Raw genomic sequence first — 22500 nt, 5'->3', positions numbered from 1 at the left:
ATTTCCTGAGCTTCATTTGTGGTTTTGTGGTTCACATTCACATGAACACACCTGACTGCTCTAATGTTTTTCACTGACAGCACAGCATGTATTTAGTGTTAGCGTGTGAGTTAGCTTGGTGTAAGTTAGCGTGAGTTACCTTGGTGTAAGTGCTTCTCCTCGTCAGAGTCCTGCTTGGCCTTGCTGTACTTACTCCTTCTGGGGGCAAAAACAAACAGGACGGTCAGTTGGAGGGTCAGTTGGAGGGACAGTTGGAGGGTCAGTTGGAGGGTCAGTTGGAGGGTCAGTTGGAAGGACAGTTGGAGGGTCAGTTGGAGGGTCAGTTGGAGGGACAGTTGGAGGGTCAGTTGGAGGGTCAGTTGGAGGGTCAGTTGGAGGGTCAGTTGGAGGGTCAGTTGGAAGGACAGTTGGAGGGTCAGTTGGAGGGTCAGTTGGAGGGACAGTTGGAAGGACAGTTGGAGGGTCAGTTGGAGGGACAAGGGTGGGAATGAAGATTTCACATGTCAGAAAGTGTGTGTGGAAATGAAAAGCACAGCATCTGTCTCCTGCATTTTTTTTTCCCCAAACAGGTCAACTGAGTACAACCAAAGCTAAGTCCATCCAACTCTTGATTAGCCACAGAAACTCCAACCTGCTTAACGTTATATTATCAACTACATTCATTAACACATTTTGGGGAACAGTGACTGAATGACTGACAATTTCATTGATACGATAAATAATTAGATGTAAGCCATCAAAATATCAGTTTAAATTGGACATTTTGTCCTACATAATCCCCAGTTATGATTTTTTTTTTTTTTTAAAGATGAGCATAATATACTCCAAAAAGATTTCTGTTCTCTCAGTTGCTCTCAGTGAAAGATAAAAACGACAAGATAACATTTCGATTCACTGAAACATGGCAACCGTCATACCAAATTGACACCCGTGTTTCCGAACTGCCATCTGGCTAATTTCTTATTTTGCCATGTTTAAGTCATTCGTTTATTAAAGGGCTTATGGAAGTCTTCCTGCATGCGACGAGTCATTCCAGATGCTCAAAACCACACATGTGACAGAGTAAGCTGTAAGGTTTCTTCAGGTGCTCAAAACCACACATGTGACAGAGTAAGAAGGTTTCTTCAGGGCATCGGGCAGAGCAAGAACACAAGAGACGGGAAGGAAGAGATGCTATACAAGATATCAAATTGGAACAATCGTGGAGACGATGCACTAAAAAATCCCCCCGTGTCCCTGAACAGGCAGACCTGGTGCTTGTGTTGATGTGGAGGGTCAGTGCCGTGGTGAACAGGCAGACCTGGTGCTTGTGTTGATGTGGGGGGTCAGTGCCGTGGTGAACAGGCAGACCTGGGTGCTTGTGTTGATGTGGGGGGTCAGTGCCGTGGTGAACAGGCAGACCTGGTGCTTGTGTTGATGTGGGGGGTCAGTGCCGTGGTGAACAGGCAGACCTGGTGCTTGTGTTGATGTGGAGGGTCAGTGCCGTGGGTGAACAGGCAGACCTGGTGCTTGTGTTGATGTGGAGGGTCAGTGACGTGGTGAACAGGCAGACCCTGGTGCTTGTGTTGATGTGGAGGGTCAGTGCCGTGGTGAACAGGCAGACCTGGTGCTTGTGTTGATGTGGGGGGTCAGTGCCGTGGTGAACAGGCAGACCTGGTGCTTGTGTTGATGTGGAGGGTCAGTGCCGTGGTGAACAGGCAGACCTGGTGCTTGTGTTGATGTGGAGGGTCAGTGCCGTGGTGAACAGGCAGACCTGGTGCTTGTGTTGATGTGGGGGGTCAGTGCCGTGGTGAACAGGCAGACCTGGTGCTTGTGTTGATGTGGAGGGTCAGTGCCGTGGTGAACAGGCAGACCTGGTGCTTGTGTTGATGTGGAGGGTCAGTGCCGTGGTGAACAGGCAGACCTGGTGCTTGTGTTGATGTGGAGGGTCAGTGCCGTGGTGAACAGGCAGACCTGGTGCTTGTGTTGATGTGGAGGGTCAGTGCCGTGGTGAACAGGCAGACCTGGTGCTTGTGTTGATGTGGAGGGTCAGTGCCGTGGTGAACAGGCAGACCTGGTGCTTGTGTTGATGTGGAGGGTCAGTGCTGTGGTGAACAGGCAGACCTGGTGCTTGTGTTGATGTGGAGGGTCAGTGCCGTGGTGAACAGGCAGACCTGGTGCTTGTGTTGATGTGGAGGGTCAGTGCCGTGGTGAACAGGCAGACCTGGTGCTTGTGTTGATGTGGAGGGTCAGTGCCGTGGTGAACAGGCAGACCTGGTGCTTGTGTTGATGTGGAGGGTCAGTGCCGTGGTGAACAGGCAGACCTGGTGCTTGTGTTGATGTGGAGGGTCAGTGCCGTGGTGAACAGGCAGACCTGGTGCTTGTGTTGATGTGGAGGGTCAGTGCCGTGGTGAACAGGCAGACCTGGTGCTTGTGTTGATGTGGGGGGTCAGTGCTGTGGTGAACAGGCAGACCTGGTGCTTGTGTTGATGTGGAGGGTCAGTGCCGTGGTGAACAGGCAGACCTGGTGCTTGTGTTGATGTGGAGGGTCAGTGCCGTGGTGAACAGGCAGACCTGGTGCTTGTGTTGATGTGGAGGGTCAGTGCCGTGGTGAACAGGCAGACCTGGTGCTTGTGTTGATGTGGGGGGTCAGTGCCGTGGTGAACAGGCAGACCTGGTGCTTGTGTTGATGTGGGGGGTCAGTGCCGTGGTGAACAGGCAGACCTGGTGCTTGTGTTGATGTGGGGGTCAGATCAGCACACGGGGCAGATGACCAGATGTGTCCAGACACATTGTGTCATGATTACAGCCCCTCCCCTCAGCACAATGACAGTGACCATCACATGCATATAAACAAGCCAGAGACAACAACCACCTGCTCTGCTGGAGAGAGAGCCAATCACATGGGGAGGACACACACACACACACACACACACACACACACACACACACACACACACACACACACACACACACACACACACACACACACACACACACACACACTGAGGGAGCCATACACAGGGCCGAATGCGCATACACATACACACACACACACACACACACACACACACACACACACACACACACACACACACACATACACACACACACACACACACACACACACACACACACGCACACAATCAACAAGCCCCTTCACTCACCATTATCCTCAACACCAATACACACACACAAACACAGGAAGTGACAGCCCCCCCTCCACTAGTGCCACCACACACACACACACACACGCACGCGCGCACACACACACACACACGATAACAATATATGGTTTTTCCATATGAAGAGGCACACACATGCACACACACGCACACACACACGCACGCACGCACACACACACACACACACACGCACACACACACACACACGCACGCACACACACACACACACACACACACACACACACACACACACACACACACACACACACACACACACGCGCGCGTGCGCGCGGTGATAAAACAGGGTGAGGTGAGAGAGCCCCATCTGCATGTAATCCCATGTGTGTGACGGCCGGTGCTTTGTCCTGCTCGCTGCTTAACAGCCGGAGATTGGGTCACCACAAATCCACCTGCTGCCTCTCTCTCTCTCTCTCTCTCTCCATCTCTCTCTCTCTCTCTCTCTTTCCATCTCGCTCTCTCTCTCTCATATTATATCTCTTACTTTTCATTGCCCCTGTCCACCCCCCTATCTCCCCCTCCCTCCCCTCCTCTTCCACCCTACCTGCTATTAAAATAGGATCTATATCCGGGCACGTTATCTGGACTAGAAATATTGTGTGCATGCACACACTATCACACGCACATGTCTAGCATGAATGCTTACAGTAATGTGCTCATACGTTTGATCCAACATTTGAACATGTCACATTTAACTTTAACAGAGTCTGCTTTGAACACACCTCCTCCCTCCCCCTTAAAGGAACACTGCCCATTTTCAACCCTGCTTTGTATCATTATAGAACATCAGTAGTATATCAGAAAACTGTAAAGGTGTGGACCAGTGATGTCATTTGTGCATGAATGACATCACTGGTCCACAACTGAACTACTCAAACTAAATGAATGACTTCTAAACTGTTTACAGTTTTCTACTGATTTTCTAATGATACAAAAAGCTGGTTGAAAATCGGCAGTGTCCCTTTAAGCATCTTTGTACTGCATTGATCAGGCAGTGGCAGGAGTTGTGTGTGCTGTCTATATGGATTTGGTTATAAAAATAGCTGTGTTCTACACTACTTCAGTCGCTATTTGTCTATGGTAGAGACACATAATATTCACCTATAGTGGTGGTCAAGAACAGCTGACGCATTTACACCTTTGCATTAACATGTGTTTTTCCTTAGCTGGATAACGTGTGCGGATACAGATCGCCTTTTAATAGCAGGTGTAGCTGGTCTCTCTCTCTCTCTCTCTCTCTCTTCACGGTGGCCAGCAGCACTTGGCAGCAGGGGGAAATAACTGGCGGGCTGGGATTACAGCCACAAGCTGAGACGGAGGGAGGGAGGGAAGGAGGGAGGGAGAGAGGGAGGGAAGGAGGGAGGGAGGGAGAGAGGGAGGGAGGGAGGAGGAGAAGCGAGGATGGATGGAGTGGAGAGAGAGCGCGGGGTCGCTGATTGCATCTCTTCAGCTGTCGGGGGCTGTCAATCACCGCTCCGGTGTGGCGACTCATCACTCAACCCACACGCTGTCTGGCTGGAGGTGTGTGTGTGTGTGTGTGTGTGTGTGTGTGTGTGTGCGACCGTCCATCTCCACCCTGTGACAGCTACTTTTCCCGGCGCTAAGCAAGACGTTCCTCATCTCAGAGGAAAGAGAGAGCGACAGAAAGCAGAAGGGAGAGAGAGAGAGAGAGGGAGGGAGAGAGAGAGAGAGAGAGTAAGAGGTGGAGAAGAAGAGATGGATGAAGCTCACCTGCGGCTGATGACGAAAGCACTGATTAGGATGATGAGGAGGACCACGCTGCCCACCACCGACACCAGCAACACCGTCGAGTTGGTGCCATCACCAATGATAGGAGCTGGAACTGTGAGGAGGGAGGGAGGGAGAGAGAGAGGTATCAACACACCTGTACTGTGAGGAGGGAGGGAGGGAGAGAGAGAGGTATCAACACACCTGTACTGTGAGGAGGGAGGGAGGGAGAGAGAGAGGTATCAACACACCTGTACTGTGAGGAGGGAGGGAGGGAGAGAGAGAGGTATCAACACACCTGTACTGTGAGGAGGGAGGGAGGGAGAGAGAGAGGTATCAACACACCTGTACTGTGAGGAGGGAGGGAGGGAGAGAGAGAGGTATCAACACACCTGTACCTGAATGACAATAAAGATCATTCTGATTCTGATTTTGATTGATAAGGAAGAGGGAGGGGGGGGGGGGGGGGGTCAACAAATGCTACTTATTGCTTTTTAAGTCTCAGCTGATGAAGACTGTGATGCACAGTTGGTTTCATTACTGTTGACACAATCGTAAGTTACTTGGGACAAAAGAGACTAAAGTCTGCTAAAAAAGTAGAAGAATGACTGTTTTGATCATAGCTTCACTGTTACCTCTCCAGCTGTTACCTCTCCAACTGTTACCTCTCTAACTGTTACCTCTGTACTACAACTACAATAAAGACAGTCATGTAATTGGAGATAAAATAATATCTGACAATAAAACTATTCTCAGATTTGGGTCTGGGAAACTCATCAAAAGGAGGTCCATGCCATAAATGTGGACTAAATGAAGGGTTGATGAAAGGTGTGGTGAATGATGTCATGTAATGTAAGCTCAATGGAATGTTGGACGGAGACAGTAAAGAGGAAAGTCAATAATGATGATAGAAGCAGTGTACACTGTGTGTTTGTCAAAGTCATTGTCCTCCATGACTCTCTTCCTCTCTCGCTCTCTCTGTGTTTGCCCTCCACTATTCCTCCATTTTACAGCCCCCCTCCCTCCTATAAAGTCCTGTGTTTGTGTTCCATCGGGAGACAAAAGCGTCCCCATTAGGATGTGTGCTTGACCGTGTCATTATCATGCGCCGCTGTCCCCCATCTGCATTACAAAGGGGACCCCTGGGCCTCCGGGCCGTCGCTGCAGAACCCTCCGGATTCTAACCTGCTGACATGTGATATCAGATGGGGTCTGCTGACATGTGATATCAGATGGGATCTGCTGACATGTGATATCAGATGGGATCTCAATGTCAGGGACGTTTAGGAAAAGGACTATTGAAAGTTTAGCAAAGGCTGGCATTAGATTTAGACTGGCATTGGCCTTGTTTTGACTGGTTGTCTATAGGAAGACTTTAACTTGAATTCATTTGAATGTGACATTCCACACAAGCATGTATTGTTGTTGTTGTTATGTCCAACATGGTCTAATTTCCACAGCATAAATGTTGGGGAAATATTGAATAATTGTACATTTCAAAAATAATCTATCTATCTATCTATCTATCTACCTACCTACCTACCTACCTACCAAAAACCCATATCGGTGGAACCCTAGCTGGCACATTCACTGAGATTCATTGCAACTCGGAGAAGCGAGCAGTTCAAGTTTCCACACAGGTGCCGGCGCACAATATCATTTATCTTTTATAGAGGACAGCTATTTTGATGAATGTCTCTACGATGAAAGAGACAAAACTCGTAAAAGATGCTATCATTGCAGGATTTTGCCGAAGGGGGGAGGGAATAAAGCTGGTGAGGTGAATGATGTCATCAGTGCGAGCCGAGTGGAGTGGAGCTCACCGGAGTTGGTCATGAACTCAAACGGGGTGCTGAAGTCTCCGTAGCCGGCCGCCGTGCGGGCGCGCACGTGAAACACGTAGGAGGTGAGGGGGGTCAGGCCCTTGATGTCGGTGTTCCTGGACGAGGTTTTGATGATCCTGTAGCTCCTCTCATTCTGGTCCTGAAGAGAGGGAGAGAGAGAGAGAGAGAGAGAGAGAGAGAGGGAGAGAGTGTGAGAGAGAGAGAGATGTGGTGAGATGTTTTAATTGAACTGAAAACACTAGGATTAGATTGCCACAGGAATGAGTCCTGAAACACGGAAATGTAAAGTTTTTTGAACAGGCTTTGGTTAGACGCCTGAAATAAGGTCTGTGGTTAAATACGTTTATGATAATTGCACGTTTTGTTCAGCAAGATAATCTTCACAAATCAACGCTGCTTTTATGGTTTTTGAAGCCTTTTTTCTAGCGATCACTATTTCGGATGATAGATTTTTATGCTACAAAAAAAAAAAATCTAAAAAGTGGTGTTCATTTGTGAAGATGATCTTGCTGAATACAATATATAAGTATAATAAACTTTTTGGTAACAGCAGTGGTGGAAATGGCCAGGGTTTACTGTGGGAACCCTACTCAGGCAGGGTGGGGACCCCCGTGCCTGATCCAGACCCCTCCCCCTCCACCTCCCCCTCCCCCTCCCCCGCCTGCTCGCTGGCAGGCATATAGGGTATTATTTCTGCTCAAATCAAGAGCTGAATCCTTATTGATTTGACTCATTACCATTAGAGCTATACATACACATATCTTACAAAAATAAGTGGTTGAGATCTAACTGATTATTTCCCCTTGATTTTATTCACGGCACAGATGACGACACATTCACATGCTTTATTCAGCTTCCAAATACATGTTCTCCTACTATTCTCTGCTCCTTTCATGCTGCCCCCTCTCTCCACTGCTCTGCTCTCCTCTGCTCTCCTCTGCTCTGCTCTCTACTGCTCTGCTCTGCTCTCCACTGCTCTGCTCTGCTCTCTACTGCTCTGCTCTGCTCTCCACTGCTCTGCTCTGCTCTCCACTGCTCTGCTCTCCACTGCTCTGCTCTGTTCTCCACTGCTCTGCTCTCCACAAGACATTTTTAAGGGGAACCTGAGGAGGAATGCCGTTCCCCCTCTTGTTCTCGCCGTTCCCTCTCAACGTTTAATCTGGGGATTCCGGTGCCCAGACGTTCCCAACCCCCCATTTCCACCACTGGGTAACAGACGTTTATCTCAGGCATCAAACCAAAAAGCCATTCAAAAAGCCATTGGAACAATAAACAAAAAAACATTGACTTTGAGACGAGGGAACCCAGTGCGATGCGGACTTCCGGGTTGGCCTACAAAAATACACCATCCCCCCTGACACTGTATAATACACCATCCCCCCTGACACTGTATTCACTACACCATCCCCCCTGACACTGTATTCACTACACCATCCCCCCTGACACTGTATTCACTACACCATCCCCCCTGACACTGTATTCACTACACCATCCCCCCTGACACTGTATTCACTACACCATCCCCCCTGACACTGTATTCACTACACCATCCCCCCTGACACTGTATTCACTACACCATCCCCCCTGACACTGTATTCACTACACCATCCCCCCTGACACTGTATAGTATTCACTCGCTGTATCACTATTTGGGGGGTATCCCGTTGGATGACTTTGTCGAAACTACATTACCCACGAGGCCTTCCTCTCACCTTCTCGTAGTATTTAACCTCGTACTCCAGGATGACTCCGTTGGCTCTCTCAGGCTGCTGCCAGGCCAGGGAGATGGTGTGCCTGGTGATGTCCTTGGCCTGGATGGAAGTGACTGGAGAGGGAGCTGCATGGTGGAGAGAGGATCAAAAGAAAGAGAAGAAAACAGAAGGAAAGACGTTATAGCCCCGTCTGTCTCTCCTCCATGTTGTTCTCAGCCTTGGAGACACCAAGTCTGTTTTCTGTTGCTCTCCCAAATCCCTGGCTCTCTCTCTCTCTCTCTCGCTCCTGCTGAGAAAGTCAAACAGCGGGCCAGGCCACAAGGCAATCGCTTCCATTTGTCTCTGAGCTTGGCTTGCATTCAAAAGCCCGGGCGTTATAGAGCTATACGGGCCCCCACAGCTAAATTGCCGTGGAGTGTATATGGCAATACTCTATTTCTGAACCGATGGTTGGCATCTATAAAACTGATCCAATTTCCCCTCGGCTGACGCGAGCAGCGCCTGAGCCACTTTTCCTACACGGCCCGGGCGAAATAACGTCTAACTTCATTTTCTGCACATTCCCGGGTCACCCTGGGAAAGCGTGCGGCGCTCCGCGGAGAGTCCGTCTCTCGGAAACCTCAAAATGAGCTTGACGCCTCCTCGCCCCCCCCCCCCCCCTTTTTCTTCCCCCCCTCTCTTTTTTTGTCTTCAAGGGAGCAAATCAATTGGCTTTCATTAAAGTTCCACTGAGCGATCTTATCTCAAAGCTCTCCTCTCTGCAGCCGCTGATAATGAGGCCATATTTCAAGCCTGCCGCGCTATCTGCTCCCCCTTAACATGTGAAGGTTAAAGCACAGATAATGGCTTACCACTCGCTCCCCCTCCTCCCCCTCCTCCTCCTCCTCCTCCTCCTCCTCCTCCTCCTCCTCCTCCTCCTCCTCCTCCTCCTCCTCCTCCTCCTCCTCCCCCTCCTCCTCCTCCTGTGTCACCACCGCCCGCACAAATCAAGCCTCTATCTTCGCCGAGCGTGACAACACTCCAATTGGGTCATAGACGCGAACCCGAACGCTACAAAGAGAAATCCATAGGCGTTACAAGAGAGATAGTGTCGTAAAACAGCCCGGGCAACTCGTGCTCAAAACGCAGGTCTGAGCAGACAGGCGTGTACGACGTGTGTGGGGTGATGGGGCAGATGGAGTTATAGAGAGCGAGGAACGAATAGGCAGGCCGACGTGCTCTACACACACACACACACACACACACACACACACACACACACCCCTCAGGTAGAGATGGGAACACGTTTTAAATGGGGTTTCCACACCTTCTTAAACGTCAAATTCAAGGACTTTTCGAGGAGTTTCCAGCCCCAATTCCATCAAATTCAAGGACCCAACCTGCTACAGCTTGAGACACGGATCGAGGTTAATTACTGTTACAACACTGAGAGAACCCTGTTTAAAGGTGTCGTAAGAGAGGAACACACACACACACACACACACACACACACACACACGCACGCACGCACGCACGCACACACACACACACACACAGACTTCCCTTTCCTGCTTGTAGCCGCACCACCCCACCCCCAACACCTCCCCTTGCTCCTCACACACACATGCTAGCGTTGCCCTCGACAACCGAGCAACAGCCTCGCACACGTCGCACATCTCCTGCACGTCACCATGTTCACTAACGGCACTGCAGCCATTTCCTCGTGCCTCTCACAAGTTCACCAAGACAAAAGTGACCGTTTGACCTCTGACCTCCTTCGGCGATACTGTAACCTTACTCGTTCCAGGACCATCTGCCTTTTAAAAAATTACAGTGGGATGATTAATGAGGGCTTCCCCGCTCCAGCGATTATGATTGGATTATCTATGACATTATATACATTCTCTCCTCCCTTTGACCAGTGGGGGCTCCAGGGAGGCTAGCCTTCATGCTAACGCTAAGAAAACCCGGCTTTTAGTCAGGGATTGAGTTCAAACGGGCCCTGGGACCCGAGCGCCAGCGCTGGATTGGGTTTCAGCGGGGCGGAGGAGTGGTGGCAGGGTGGAGGGGTGGGGGGGGTGGTGTGTGGTGGGTGGGTTCTGTGATTGGTCAGGGTGGGGGAGACGGGGATGGAGATGGAGAGGGATACAGACATGTCTGGGTAAATAGATTTGTCGAAGGCTGTGTCGTCCTGCTGGCCTAATGTGTCGCGTCTCCGTTAAACAATTAGACGGCGGCCATTTGTCTCCCTCCCTCGATCAATCTTGCCCCGGCAGCCCGAGAGCCAATTTGAAGGCCCCCGCGGGGGCCGTCCGAGGACGCGCCCGCTCGGAAAGAAAACCACCAGAGGGGGGGTCACGGGGGCCGCCCCATTCCCCCCTAGGTAATCCACACATCCATCTTTCCTCCAAAGATGACAGATATGGCGATTTAATCGTGTTACGCTCCTCGTGTTGCGTGCCTCCTCTCTCCCCTGGGCTGATGCGAGGATAAAGATGAGTGATTGTCTGAGTGGTCCCTTCTGGTTCCAGACGTGGACGACGGCCAGGGGAAGAACAGAGTGGACACCAGCTTAAGTGATCTATCAAGGCCCAGGGTTTTATGACTTGTAAAAGATATATTGCTCAGAAATCCAAATTATACACACGACGAGATATACACACACACACACACACACACACACACACACACACACACACACACCCTATTTCCCATTCTCTCCCCACCTCCTCCCCTGCTCTCTTCTCCCCCACACACACCCCCGCTCCCCCCCTTCCCCTCTCCTGCTCTCTCCTCTTGCTCCTTCCCCACCTCCTATACTCTCCAACATTCCCCCTGCTCTCCTCCCTTCTCCTGCTCTCTCCTCTGCTCTCTCCTATATTTCTATATTTTCTATATTTCTCTATCAAATCTTGTTCAAAGTGTTATCTTTATTCTGTAATTTGCTACTGTTGTGTCAGCTAGAATTAGCTAGACATATTCTCTGTGAAGCCCTCTGAGACATGCTTGTGAATTAGGGCTATATAAATAAACTTGACTTGACTTGACACACACACACACACACACACACGTGATCAAACCACGCATGTTAGAGATGCACGATATTGGATTTTTCAGTATCACATATGCCGATACTGATATGTGCCCCCCCCCCCCCCCCCACACACACACACACACACACACACAACCTAATTTCAGAGGACATCAAGTCTCTCCTGTAGTATGAACACGTTATTATATCTACTCTTATCGTGATGGCCCACTGGCAGATGCAGACAGAAATACAATGCTTTTCCAAATGTACACATTCACTGTGCAAAAGAAAATTACTTCAACTTAGCTTATGGTTAAAACATGCCATAGTTTTATTCATAATTTTTTTATTTAGTATTTAGTCAATCATCAAGCATTTGTGCATAATTAACGGGTCATTTTATCGGCCTGTCTTATCGGCAGAAATGTTCGTTTCGGGCCAATTTATTTCATTTTAAAGCCTTTATTGGCCGATACCGATGAGGTGCGATATCAATGTGCCTCCCCTAAAACACAGAATCCCAGGTGTGTTGTGGTAAAAGTGGCTCTCCTATTGACTTTGTCCTGCCAGTGCGGCTCTCCAAGAAACAATAGACCCTTTTCACAGGGGCCATGTTGTGTCGAAAAGGCAGGGTAAACACAGGTGCAAGCCAAACACTAGTGAGGGTTTCCAACTTCCATGATTGGAATTTGGAAACCGTCATTAGTGTTTTGCTTGCACCTGTGTTTATTCTGCCTTTTCCAAACAAAATGCCCCCCGTGGAAAGGGCCTACAGTGAGGATCGCTGCCCTAACGCATCCACATACAAAGCTGACACAATCCTAAAAGATAGCACGTCAAGCCAGACTAGATGAAAGTAGAACCTGAGTTTGCAGTTTGGAGGAGGAGCCTGTGCTGGACTCACACTCAGTTTGGAGGAGGAGCCTGTGCTGGACTCACACTGGCACCTCTGAGTGTGCAGTTTGGAGGAGGAGCCTGTGCTGGACTCACACTGTTTGGAGGAGGAGCCTGTGCTGGACTCACACTGGCACCTCCGGGGATGAATGTAAATGTGTGGTCATTTCTGACCGCCTCCTGAACGTGTGGGCTGAAACACTGATGGAAGCATAAGTGGAGAGATGCCATGAATATTCATCTCATTTCAGTGTTCTCCAAAAACATCTTGCGCACACACACACACACACACACACACACACACACACACACACACACACACGTCACACACACACACACACACACACTCAAAGAGACCCGGGCTTTTGGTTCTGGTTTGGAAAAAGGCTGTGTCCCTGGAGAACACACGTCTGTGTGGCCGTCGTCTCTCCTGCAGAAGTCTGTGAGGTTTGTCTGCGTATGAAAAACACAAGTTTGTGGAAGGAGCGAGTTTGTCTTAGCGAACATGTTTCGTCGCGATGGTATTCGGGCTGCGGTCGGCCCGAGCGGTCGCCAGAATCTGCGGTCGATTACGGTCCCGACATGAAAGGAGACGAGGAGGCGGGGGGAGGGGGGGAGGAGGGGGGAGCACATGTGGTTGCCAGATTGGAGCCTGGTTGCCAGATTGAGTCCAGGAAGAAGAAAATAGGCGAGGAGGGAGCCGTTTTTCGGGGGCCTCGAGAAAATGGTTCTTCCGTACAAGATCACCCCCTCCCCACCCCACCCTCCGGTCTATAAAGCCTGCCCCCCCTCCCCCCCCCCCCCTCCTTCCATGCCTTTCCACACGCATGTCTGTCCGATTCGCCAAAGAGATGGAAACTCGCACACATGTGCAACGACAAGACGTGCCCACACACACTCTCATGCACTAATTCACTCCTAGACACAGAGGCCTGCCAAGTATTTTGTATAGAGACATAAACACCTCTCTCTCTCTCTCTCTGTCACACACACACACACGCACACACACACACACACACACACACACACGTGCACGCACACACACACACACACACACACACACACACACACAGACACGTGCACGCACACACACACGTGCACGCACACACACACACACACACACACACACACACACATACACACACGTGCACGCACACACACACACACACATACGTGCACGCACACGCACACGCACACAAGTGCTTGATCCCATAAAGGGGAAAAAACATCCATTTCCAGCCAGGGGTCAGTTCAAAGCTTGCCCTCCCCCCTCGTTTCCTCGTGCGGTCCGGGTGAGAGGGTCACACCCCGGCTGATTTACGATGGTGGAATTGTTCATGGTGCGTCGTGGAATCTGACCTCCTCATATGCACACACACGCACACGCACACACAGACACACACACACACACACGTACGGACGCGCTCACACACGCTCACACACACAGATGCATGCACATGCTAGCGCTCGCGCGTCTTCATAGTTGCCTCCCACCGCAGCTCTGCCACCACGTTCTCATCCCAGGGAGTCACATTCCGACACTTTGGGTCACGACCCATCGGCGCACGATACTGCGAATTTCTGGACGCACACGATACTGCTGCACGATTATGGTCAAAATGATCATCACAATTATTTTCATCAATATTGAGTTCACGATTATTTAACACGATTCCTCTTTGATTTTGGAAACATCATGCAGTTATTGAACTTGTATAAAATGTTTATTCCCGATTTTATCTCGATTTTTTTTTTTTTTTGTTTTCATAATTGTGGGAAGCCAAAATGTTGATCACGAGTAATATTTGATTCATTCTGCCGCACTAGCGCACGGTAATCCAGCCGACCTCCCACACCGGTCACATCCGTTAATTTGAAAATGTCGGCGCGTCGGTTAACTTTCGGCAACTAAGACAACTTGGCTGGACGTCCCGTGTGAAAAGCAAGGAATCTACCGCTCGGCCAATCCCGCCCCTTCACTCTTAACGAGCCGCCGCTTACTTGAATGTCGCAATCCCGTGGCGTGGGTTTCAGATGTTATGGGACGTTGTGCTGGACTACGCTGCATGTCCAAAAACGACGAGAAAGGCTAACTTCCACGTCGGTATGGCACGCCGCGGGACTTGACAAAATAACGGAATTTGCGCGTTGGGAAAAGAAAACAGGGTTGCAACTGCTACCTATTCCCCCCTCACTCTCCCACAAAAACACACACACACACACACACACACACACACACACACACACACACACTTTTCCCATCCGACCTCTCCTCCTCTTCCTCTCCAGCTGAAATGTGAACTTTATGGAGGGCGGAGGCGCGGGTGTCTTTTCCACAGCGTGTATAAATCCTAATAAATCCATCCTAATAAATGTGTAATCCACGCTGTCTGGATGAGGGGAGGCGATACAGAGAGAGGGACAGCCACAGATGACTGGCTGGATTACCAGAGGCTGAAACAAGAGCTCCCAAAGCCCCTACTGAGCATTAGCAGGGAGAAATCCAATCAGTGTGGGGCTATTCTCCTTATCACGCACACACACACGCACACGCACACGCACACACACACACACACACACACACACACACACACACACACACACACACACACACACACACGTAGAGAGACACATAGAGGATATTGTTGGGGAGGCGAATGCAGTTCGTCCGGCTCACACACACTTTCGGAAAACATTCCACGTTAACACATTATTTTCTCACTCGCAGCGGAGCACGCAGGCGGGTCACACACACGTGCAAACACACACACACACACACACACACACGTGGAAACACACACGTGCAAACACACACACACACACACACACGTGGAAACACACACACACACGTGGAAACACACACACACACACACACACACACACACACACGTGCAAACACACACACACACACACACACACGTGCAAACACACACACACACACACACGTGGAAACACACACACACATGTGGAAACACACACGCACACGCGCGCAGGGACACACACTCCTCCCAGAGTTTCCAGCTGCAAGCTGCGTGTAAGTAATCCAGAGAACACTTGTGAAACATGCATCAGTGACGAGCCAAAGGCAACATCATCTATATCTTACAACTTCAAGTCAGCGCATTAGCCTGAAGCAACCTCCAGGGGGGGGGGGGGGGGGGGGGGGGATGTCACTGTGTGTGTGTGTGTGTGTGTGTGTGTGTCTACGTGTGTGCACGTCATGTGTGTGTGTGTGTGTGTGTGTGTGTGTGTGTGTGGGTGTGTGTGTGAGACTGCGTCTACGTGTGTGCATGTCATGGGTGTGTGTGTGTGTGTGTGTGTGGGTGTGTGTGTGGGTGTGTGTGTGAGACTGTGTCTACGTGTGTGCATGTCATGGGTGTGTGTGTGACTCGAGAGTGTGTACGTGCACTGTTTTGGCGTGCGCTCGTCTTCCACGCTGACACGCCATTAACCGGAGCCCAGCCCCGGCTCCAGGGTGCGCTTCATTTCTGCTCCCACACAGCGCTGCTCTGCATGTGCTGCTCTCACAGGCAGCACAGCCATCCGTCTCCTTCTCGCTGACCCCGGCGGCCCGTAAATCAAACCCATCGTGTCCTTAAATAGCCCACGAGTCCAGAGAGTGCAGCTCGATTCAGAGATATTCGCCTTTTCCCAGCCAGGGGGGTGGAAATTAGTAGTAAAGAAACGTCACATAAAGGCACTTAGGCGCGCCACCCAAGAGCTGAGCAGTAAAGCAGTTCAGAGGTAATGACGAGCTGTAAGAGCGCGGGGGAGCAGGGATGGATGGAGAGAAAGGCCCCGGCTCGTAAAAATCCATTTGCACAACAAGCGCTTACAAAATGGCTGAATGACAAAACAACGGGGCGGCTTTGAACGCACCCCGCCCCCTGGGCGAGAGAGGCCGCATTCATGGTTGTGTTCTACTAGGATAATCACACACTCTCTCTCTCTCTCACTCTCTCTTTCACACACACACACACACACACACACACACTAGCGGCGTTTGTAGCGAAGCCTCCACGGATCAATAAAACTCATCTAATTAATTAGCCGGAGAGCTAAATATAGTGCGGTGCTCGTATCTCTCCATCCCGGGCTTCTCCTGCCTAATTATGCAAAACTCCAGTGAAATATGAGAGAAAATCATTTTTCCTCATGTCGCCTTCGCTCGCTCATCTCAGCCCAGATTCTTCACAGCTTCCATCCTGTAAACACATGTTGACACGCAGACTGAGCCCCTCACAGTGTAGCAGTGTTACATAATGACAATAATGACACCACGTGACCTTTTGTGACCGTGTGACCTAATGTGACATTTCTGATTGGATTGGAGTACGCTAGCAGTAGCAGGGGTATAATTAGCATCCTGTGTTTCAATGGACAGTGTCAGTCAGTTTCATAGGCTTTTCCACTGTGACAGCAACGCTGATTGGCTGTCATTTGGCCTGAACACGGTCACATTGAAAGATGTTCAATATCGGAACAAAATCCTGGCTGCCACAGCTTTAATCCACGGAAATGAGTATCAGTCATAACCCTAATGATGTGACACGGTCTGGTGAAAAGGGTGACTTTGGGTGACTGTGAAATTGCACATTATTTTTTTGAGGGTGGGGTTACTTATTTTTTTCCATATTGTGCAAGTTTAGATGTTTAAAGCGATACGTCACTTTTTCGGGAGTTCACAACCAAGATACATCATGCCTTACCGGCACTGTCCGCACAGTTTACAGTGAGCTACAGTCGTGAAGTTAGTTAGTATCGCCATAGAATGGAGGGTAATGGTACAGCTGTTAAAAATCTGACAAAACACACATCTCACGGCACCAAGATGTGCTTCGGGTACTCACCACACGATGACATATGAATCCAAAATGCATATAATCAGTCTTTTTGGAAGGAAAAGAGGTAGCCGGTACTACTTTCCAAACATGGCCGCCGACCTCATTCTATGGCGATACTAACTAACTAAGCTCACTGTAAACTGAGTGGACAGTGCCGGTAAGGCATGGTGTATCTTGGTTATGTGGGGGGGATGTGGCAAATGAGCTAAACTGAGTATCCCTTTAAGAATGCACTCAAACTACAGTTAGGATCACTAGAGATGCCTACTTATAATTGGTTAACGATTCTAAGCTTGTTCAGGGCAAACCAAGCTTGTTCACCAACTTTAAGGGCGATTTTACTCTGAATGTTGCTTTTAGGAGAATTAGCATTCAAATAAACCTAATCTCCTTTGTTGTGAAAGTGTCACTTTGTTCCAGCAGCTGTACTCTCGTCCAATCTAAGAACACGCTGTTTTTAATGAATGCTCTGAACGTTCATCCCATATTTAATCTCTGTAGCACAACACAGTGCCTCTGTATCAGCGCTAACTAGCTTAACTGTTCTATCTGTTCAGCTCTCTGTGTGTCATAGCAGCACACAACAATCTGCTACAATCTCTCTTGGAAGAAATGTATCAGTGCAGCCGGCCTTCATGCCGGGTACCTCTCTTCCTATCATGAAACATTAATCTTATTCAATATATTCAAAGAAGCAGAACCTCTGGCTCAACAACCTTTACTTTTTAACTTTACTTTTTTTTTTTTTTTTTTTTTACATCAAACTTAAAGGGGGACTAACCCCCTAGATATGTATTAGAACAGTGATTTGAAAATACCTATGGAAAAAACCAAGAAATGACATATGCTCTTGTCTATACTCGACTCTTTGGCTGTGTTGAAGTCCAGATTTTTTTTCGGAAATCGACGCCATTACAGTTTGCCTATTGCCTCAAAAATAATTTATTTGAGAGGGGCCATATCTGTATAAATATCAACAATTAGCCAACGCTGGTGGCCTGTATGGAAAGAGCTTTGCTCAAAATGGTTGAAAGTTATATCAATTTGGTAATTCAGTGGCGAACTAGAAATTTAATTATTTTTCTGCATGTAACTCTATGGCAGTGTGTTAAACTACGTTACGAGAGCAAAGTGGCATGGGCTCGTTACAGCAGCACACCGCACAATACGACAAACCCCCCGTTCTGGGGTAACACAATGCGAGATTTCTCTACGTCATTCCCTCGTCCAAGTTGCCATATAGTCCCTTTTTCATTTTAGTTTGGGGGCTTTTCGTGATTCTTGTTAAAAGTTGTGCAAAAGTTTTTTCCTCTCAGCGCAGTGCAGGCTGCCTGCGCCTCCTCCCTCCTGCATGCATGGGGCGCTTGTAACCTCACGGAGCAACAAACAAACAGACAGAAATAGCTGGTGTGCGATTTAGAGAATACAGTCTGAGATTGGGTACAGGATTGAGGGAATCCCGCATCTGTTTGCGAAGGTGCGGCTGGACAGGACGCTTTTCACAGACGGGCACAGTAGTCGGAGCGAGGCGAGTGTCTCTCAGGGCTACTCAGGGCAGAGCTGCAGATCTCTCCTTCTCCTCCGCGCATTCAGTCTGTCCAAAATCATTACCGATATAATCTCAGTAGGAGGGATGCAGGGAAATGATAGTAGCCGATGTGTTTAGAGAAGCTTTGTCACGTTGTCACGTCGTAGTATAGCGTTATATTTTACATGTGCGCTAAACTGCGACCATATTTGTTTGCGGAAATATCAGACTGCTCTCTCTACTCTCAGAGCACAGAGAGCTCTGCTCTGCTGCGCGCGCCCGCGGAGCTTGGAGCTAGTGCATGAGGTTTACAGTACGACTCTCTCCCGCATGCCTGGGCTGGAGAGAGCTGCTTCCAACTCGGACTGATAATATATACATCATCATTCGAGCTTATTCAGGTAAGATATAAATAAAGTAGTGACACATTCAGCGGGAAACTAACTATAATTAAGACATGTGCCAACTTTGACAACGTTTGGTTCAGTATTTTAAGAGCAAACTTCAATAAGAATAGGCTTGGAGTTCTGAGGAGCCGAAAGGGTACAGAGGGGGTAGGGGAGTAATTATCTTGAAATCCCATAGTCTTTGGGGGCACTGTGACGTCAGTGTGCCCCTAATCTCCCATTCATTTGAGAAAAAAAAAAAAGCAGTCTTTGACCCTAAGAGGGCGCTTATGCCAGGTATGCTGCTGAAAAATGATACAAATGGTAAAATGGCAACAGTTTGGTGTCAAATGTGGAAATTCTGACCAGAATTCTTCACACATCACCCCCAAAGTCATATATATTGGTTAAAAGCTGAAAAAAAGTGTTTTGGAGGTTAGTTCTCCTTTAAATTATTTTCAGATTTCAATATTTCAATGTATGACATCATTTGAAAGCTTCCAATCTGCACTTTCATCATCTGCAAAAACCTGAAAAATGACCTCGACCTACTGTTACCCATAGCACCTATCACTATTATTTCCTGGTAGATCGTCGTGGCATCCTTGAATAACAACTGGTCTACCCCAGTGATACTCAACTTTTGGCCCGCGGGCCACATGCGGCCGGCCGGCACCCCCTGTGTGGCCCGCGATGGAATTGCACTTTTTTTTTTTTTTTTTTTTTTTTTACAGTGCACCTGAACGCAACATGCAAGATACCCGCTGAATAAGTGTCCAAATGTTCATGTCATTTTGGCCAATACTCCACTTCTGTGTTATAGCATTTTAGTCTGGAATATGGAATATCTTTCAATAATCTATGATTTAGCTGCTAAATTGTCAAATACTGCCATCTGCTCGCTGCCCAGGCACATATGTATGTACTTAACCTAACTAACTTAACCTAACTAACTATCCGGTGTGCAATACATTGTCAGCCTAAACTCCGGCTGACACCCCAAAAACCTACAATCCGCTACAGAAAAATGTATATTGTTTGTTTATTAACTGGCCCCTGGCCTTCTATCATTTCACGAAAGTGGCCCCCGGGCAAAGCAAGTTGAGTATCCCTGCTCTACCCCATCCACCGGGCCAACCCCGGGCAACCCGGTCCCTCCGCCCGTCCCTGGGACTCACCGGCCTGGTTGGTGGTGAGCGTGACGGACACGGCCTGCTCGGGGCCCGGGCTCTGGGGCGACACTCCGTTCACCGCCCAGATCTCGAAGGTGTAGTTGGTGTGCGCCTGCAGGTCGTTGATGGAGACGCGCGTGCCCTTCAGGCTGAGCTGCTGGGGGCTGAAGTGCACGCCGTTGCCACAGGGCTGGCAGCGCCGGCCCTCCGGCCCGCAGCGCTTACACACCACGTTGTAGGTCAGGTCCTGCCGCCCTCCCGAGCTCAAGGGGGCGCTCCACTCCAGGTTCACTGACGTCTCGTTCACGTTGGAGATGAGGTGCAGCGGCGCCGACGGGGGGCCTGGGGGAGGAGCGGGGAGAGAGAGGAAAGGGTTTATTTCAGGCCTGGAGTCAAGTCATTTTTAGGTCACTTTAACCTTTGATAAACACATTTATTGGTGCACCAAGGCCAAAAAGACCAAAACCAATGGTTGCTCAGACTGCTGCTCAGACAGACTGCTGCTCAGACAGACTGCTGCTCAGACAGACTGCTGCTCAGACAGACTGCTGCTCAGACAGACTGCTGCTGCTCAGACAGACTGCTGCTCAGACAGACTGCTGCTCAGACAGACTGCTGCTCAGACAGATTGCTGCTCAGACAGACTGCTGCTCAGACAGACTGCTGCTCAGACAGACTGCTGCTCAGACAGACTGCGTGGATGGCACGGTGGCTCAGTGCCCCTGACCAAGGCACTTGCAAAAGAACTGGAGTTGGTCCCCTGGCGCTGCACTGCGGCTGCCCACTGCTCCTAGTTCTAGGAAGGTTCCTAGGAGAGGATGGGTCAAATACAGAGGATGAATTTCCCAATGGGGATAAATAAAGGATAACTTAACTTAACTTAACAGACAGCTCAGACTGCTGCTCATACTGACTGCTGCTCATACAGTCTGTCATAAGAAACTTGAGTGATTCCTCTGTTGAAAGTGATCATTCCAGCTGCAAATATTATGCAAAAAATCATAGAATATAACTAAGAATAGAGGAAATGGGTAATTATATTAGCACTACATCAGCTTGTGCTGAATCCTAGAATGGGACTCCCTCCCTGCCAGTGTTGGGCAAGTTACTTTCAAAATGTAATACACTACATATTACTAGTTACATTCATTTGAAAGTAGTAAGTTACTTTACAATATTACTGTCTGTGTAGAGTAACTCATTACTTATTACACTACTTTTGCATTGCTTTCACCAAAATAACTGCAGTAGCAGAATGACATTGCTGACCCGGAACATCCCGAAAAAGAATTTAAACAGTCTTGAAGTCGGTGTAAACTGACCAAAATTCTAAATGTTATCTTTTTTCTTTGTTATTGTCATCTATAGGCTAGTGGTTATTTTCATAAAAACACACAGTTTGATTAGGAAATGATTGTATGTTTATTTAAACATGTGCTTTGATTAAATAAAATAAAGTAACTCAATTTGTAACTTATACCAGTAACTGGTATAATATTACTGAAATCATATTGGTAATAAGTTATATTACTAAGTCACTGCTAAAAGTAATATATTACATTTATTTTTGAAATGAGTTACCCCCAACACTGCTCCCGGCTAGTGACTATTTCCAAAAGCACATTATATTAAAAAGTAAAAGTGTGTAATTGACTGGGCCGTCCCTTTTACTGAGAACTGAGGCTTCTTGGATTCTGTTTTAATGTCCTGTGCGTTCCGACTGGGGAGGATAGTGTTTCAGCGTGGTTCATTCAGCGTGGTGTTCACTGAAATACAATCGGCTGGCAGATTTCTTTCCCATTCATGTGTCCAACGCTGCAGCCGGAGGTGGCGAGGCGCCCGGGCCCGCTGCTAACACTGAGGCTTTATTGCACCCGCCCATAACTTTACACAGAGTTTGCTTTGGAACCTGTTATCAAGTTCCTGCTTTGATGCTACAGGCCTACAGGAGGCTATAGCTAGCCAGGCCTGCCTGTTTGATGCTACAGGCCTGCAGTAGGCTATAGCCTGTTTGATGCTAAAGACCTACAGTAGGCTATAGCCTGTTTGATGCTAAAGGCCTGCAGTAGGCTATAGCCTGTTTGATGCTAAAGGCCTGCAGTAGGCTATAGCCTGTTTGATGCTAAAGACCTACAGTAGGCTATAGCCTGTTTGATGCTAAAGGCCTGCAGTAGGCTATAGCCTGTTTGATGCTAAA

The 22500-nt window shown here is 48.8% G+C and overlaps 1 protein-coding gene across 1 annotated transcript in view; it reads right to left on the bottom strand.

Annotated features, from left to right (window-relative positions):
• The window catches only part of LOC310777248 (ephrin type-A receptor 4-like), an 88927-nt gene that overhangs the window by 17316 nt on the left and 49111 nt on the right, over positions 1 to 22500 (bottom strand). The window contains 5 exon segments of the mRNA XM_083637552.1: positions 140 to 198; positions 4914 to 5025; positions 6734 to 6893; positions 8467 to 8591; positions 20310 to 20645. Of these exon segments, the coding sequence (XP_083493678.1) occupies positions 140 to 198; positions 4914 to 5025; positions 6734 to 6893; positions 8467 to 8591; positions 20310 to 20645 (792 nt within the window).

Source organism: Poromitra crassiceps (assembly GCF_964638095.1).
Source record: "Poromitra crassiceps genome assembly, chromosome: 5".
Classification (NCBI taxonomy): domain Eukaryota; kingdom Metazoa; phylum Chordata; class Actinopteri; order Beryciformes; family Melamphaidae; genus Poromitra; species Poromitra crassiceps.
The sequence above is the reverse complement of the archived record's forward strand: the minus strand, read 5'-3'. Positions and strand labels throughout refer to the sequence as shown.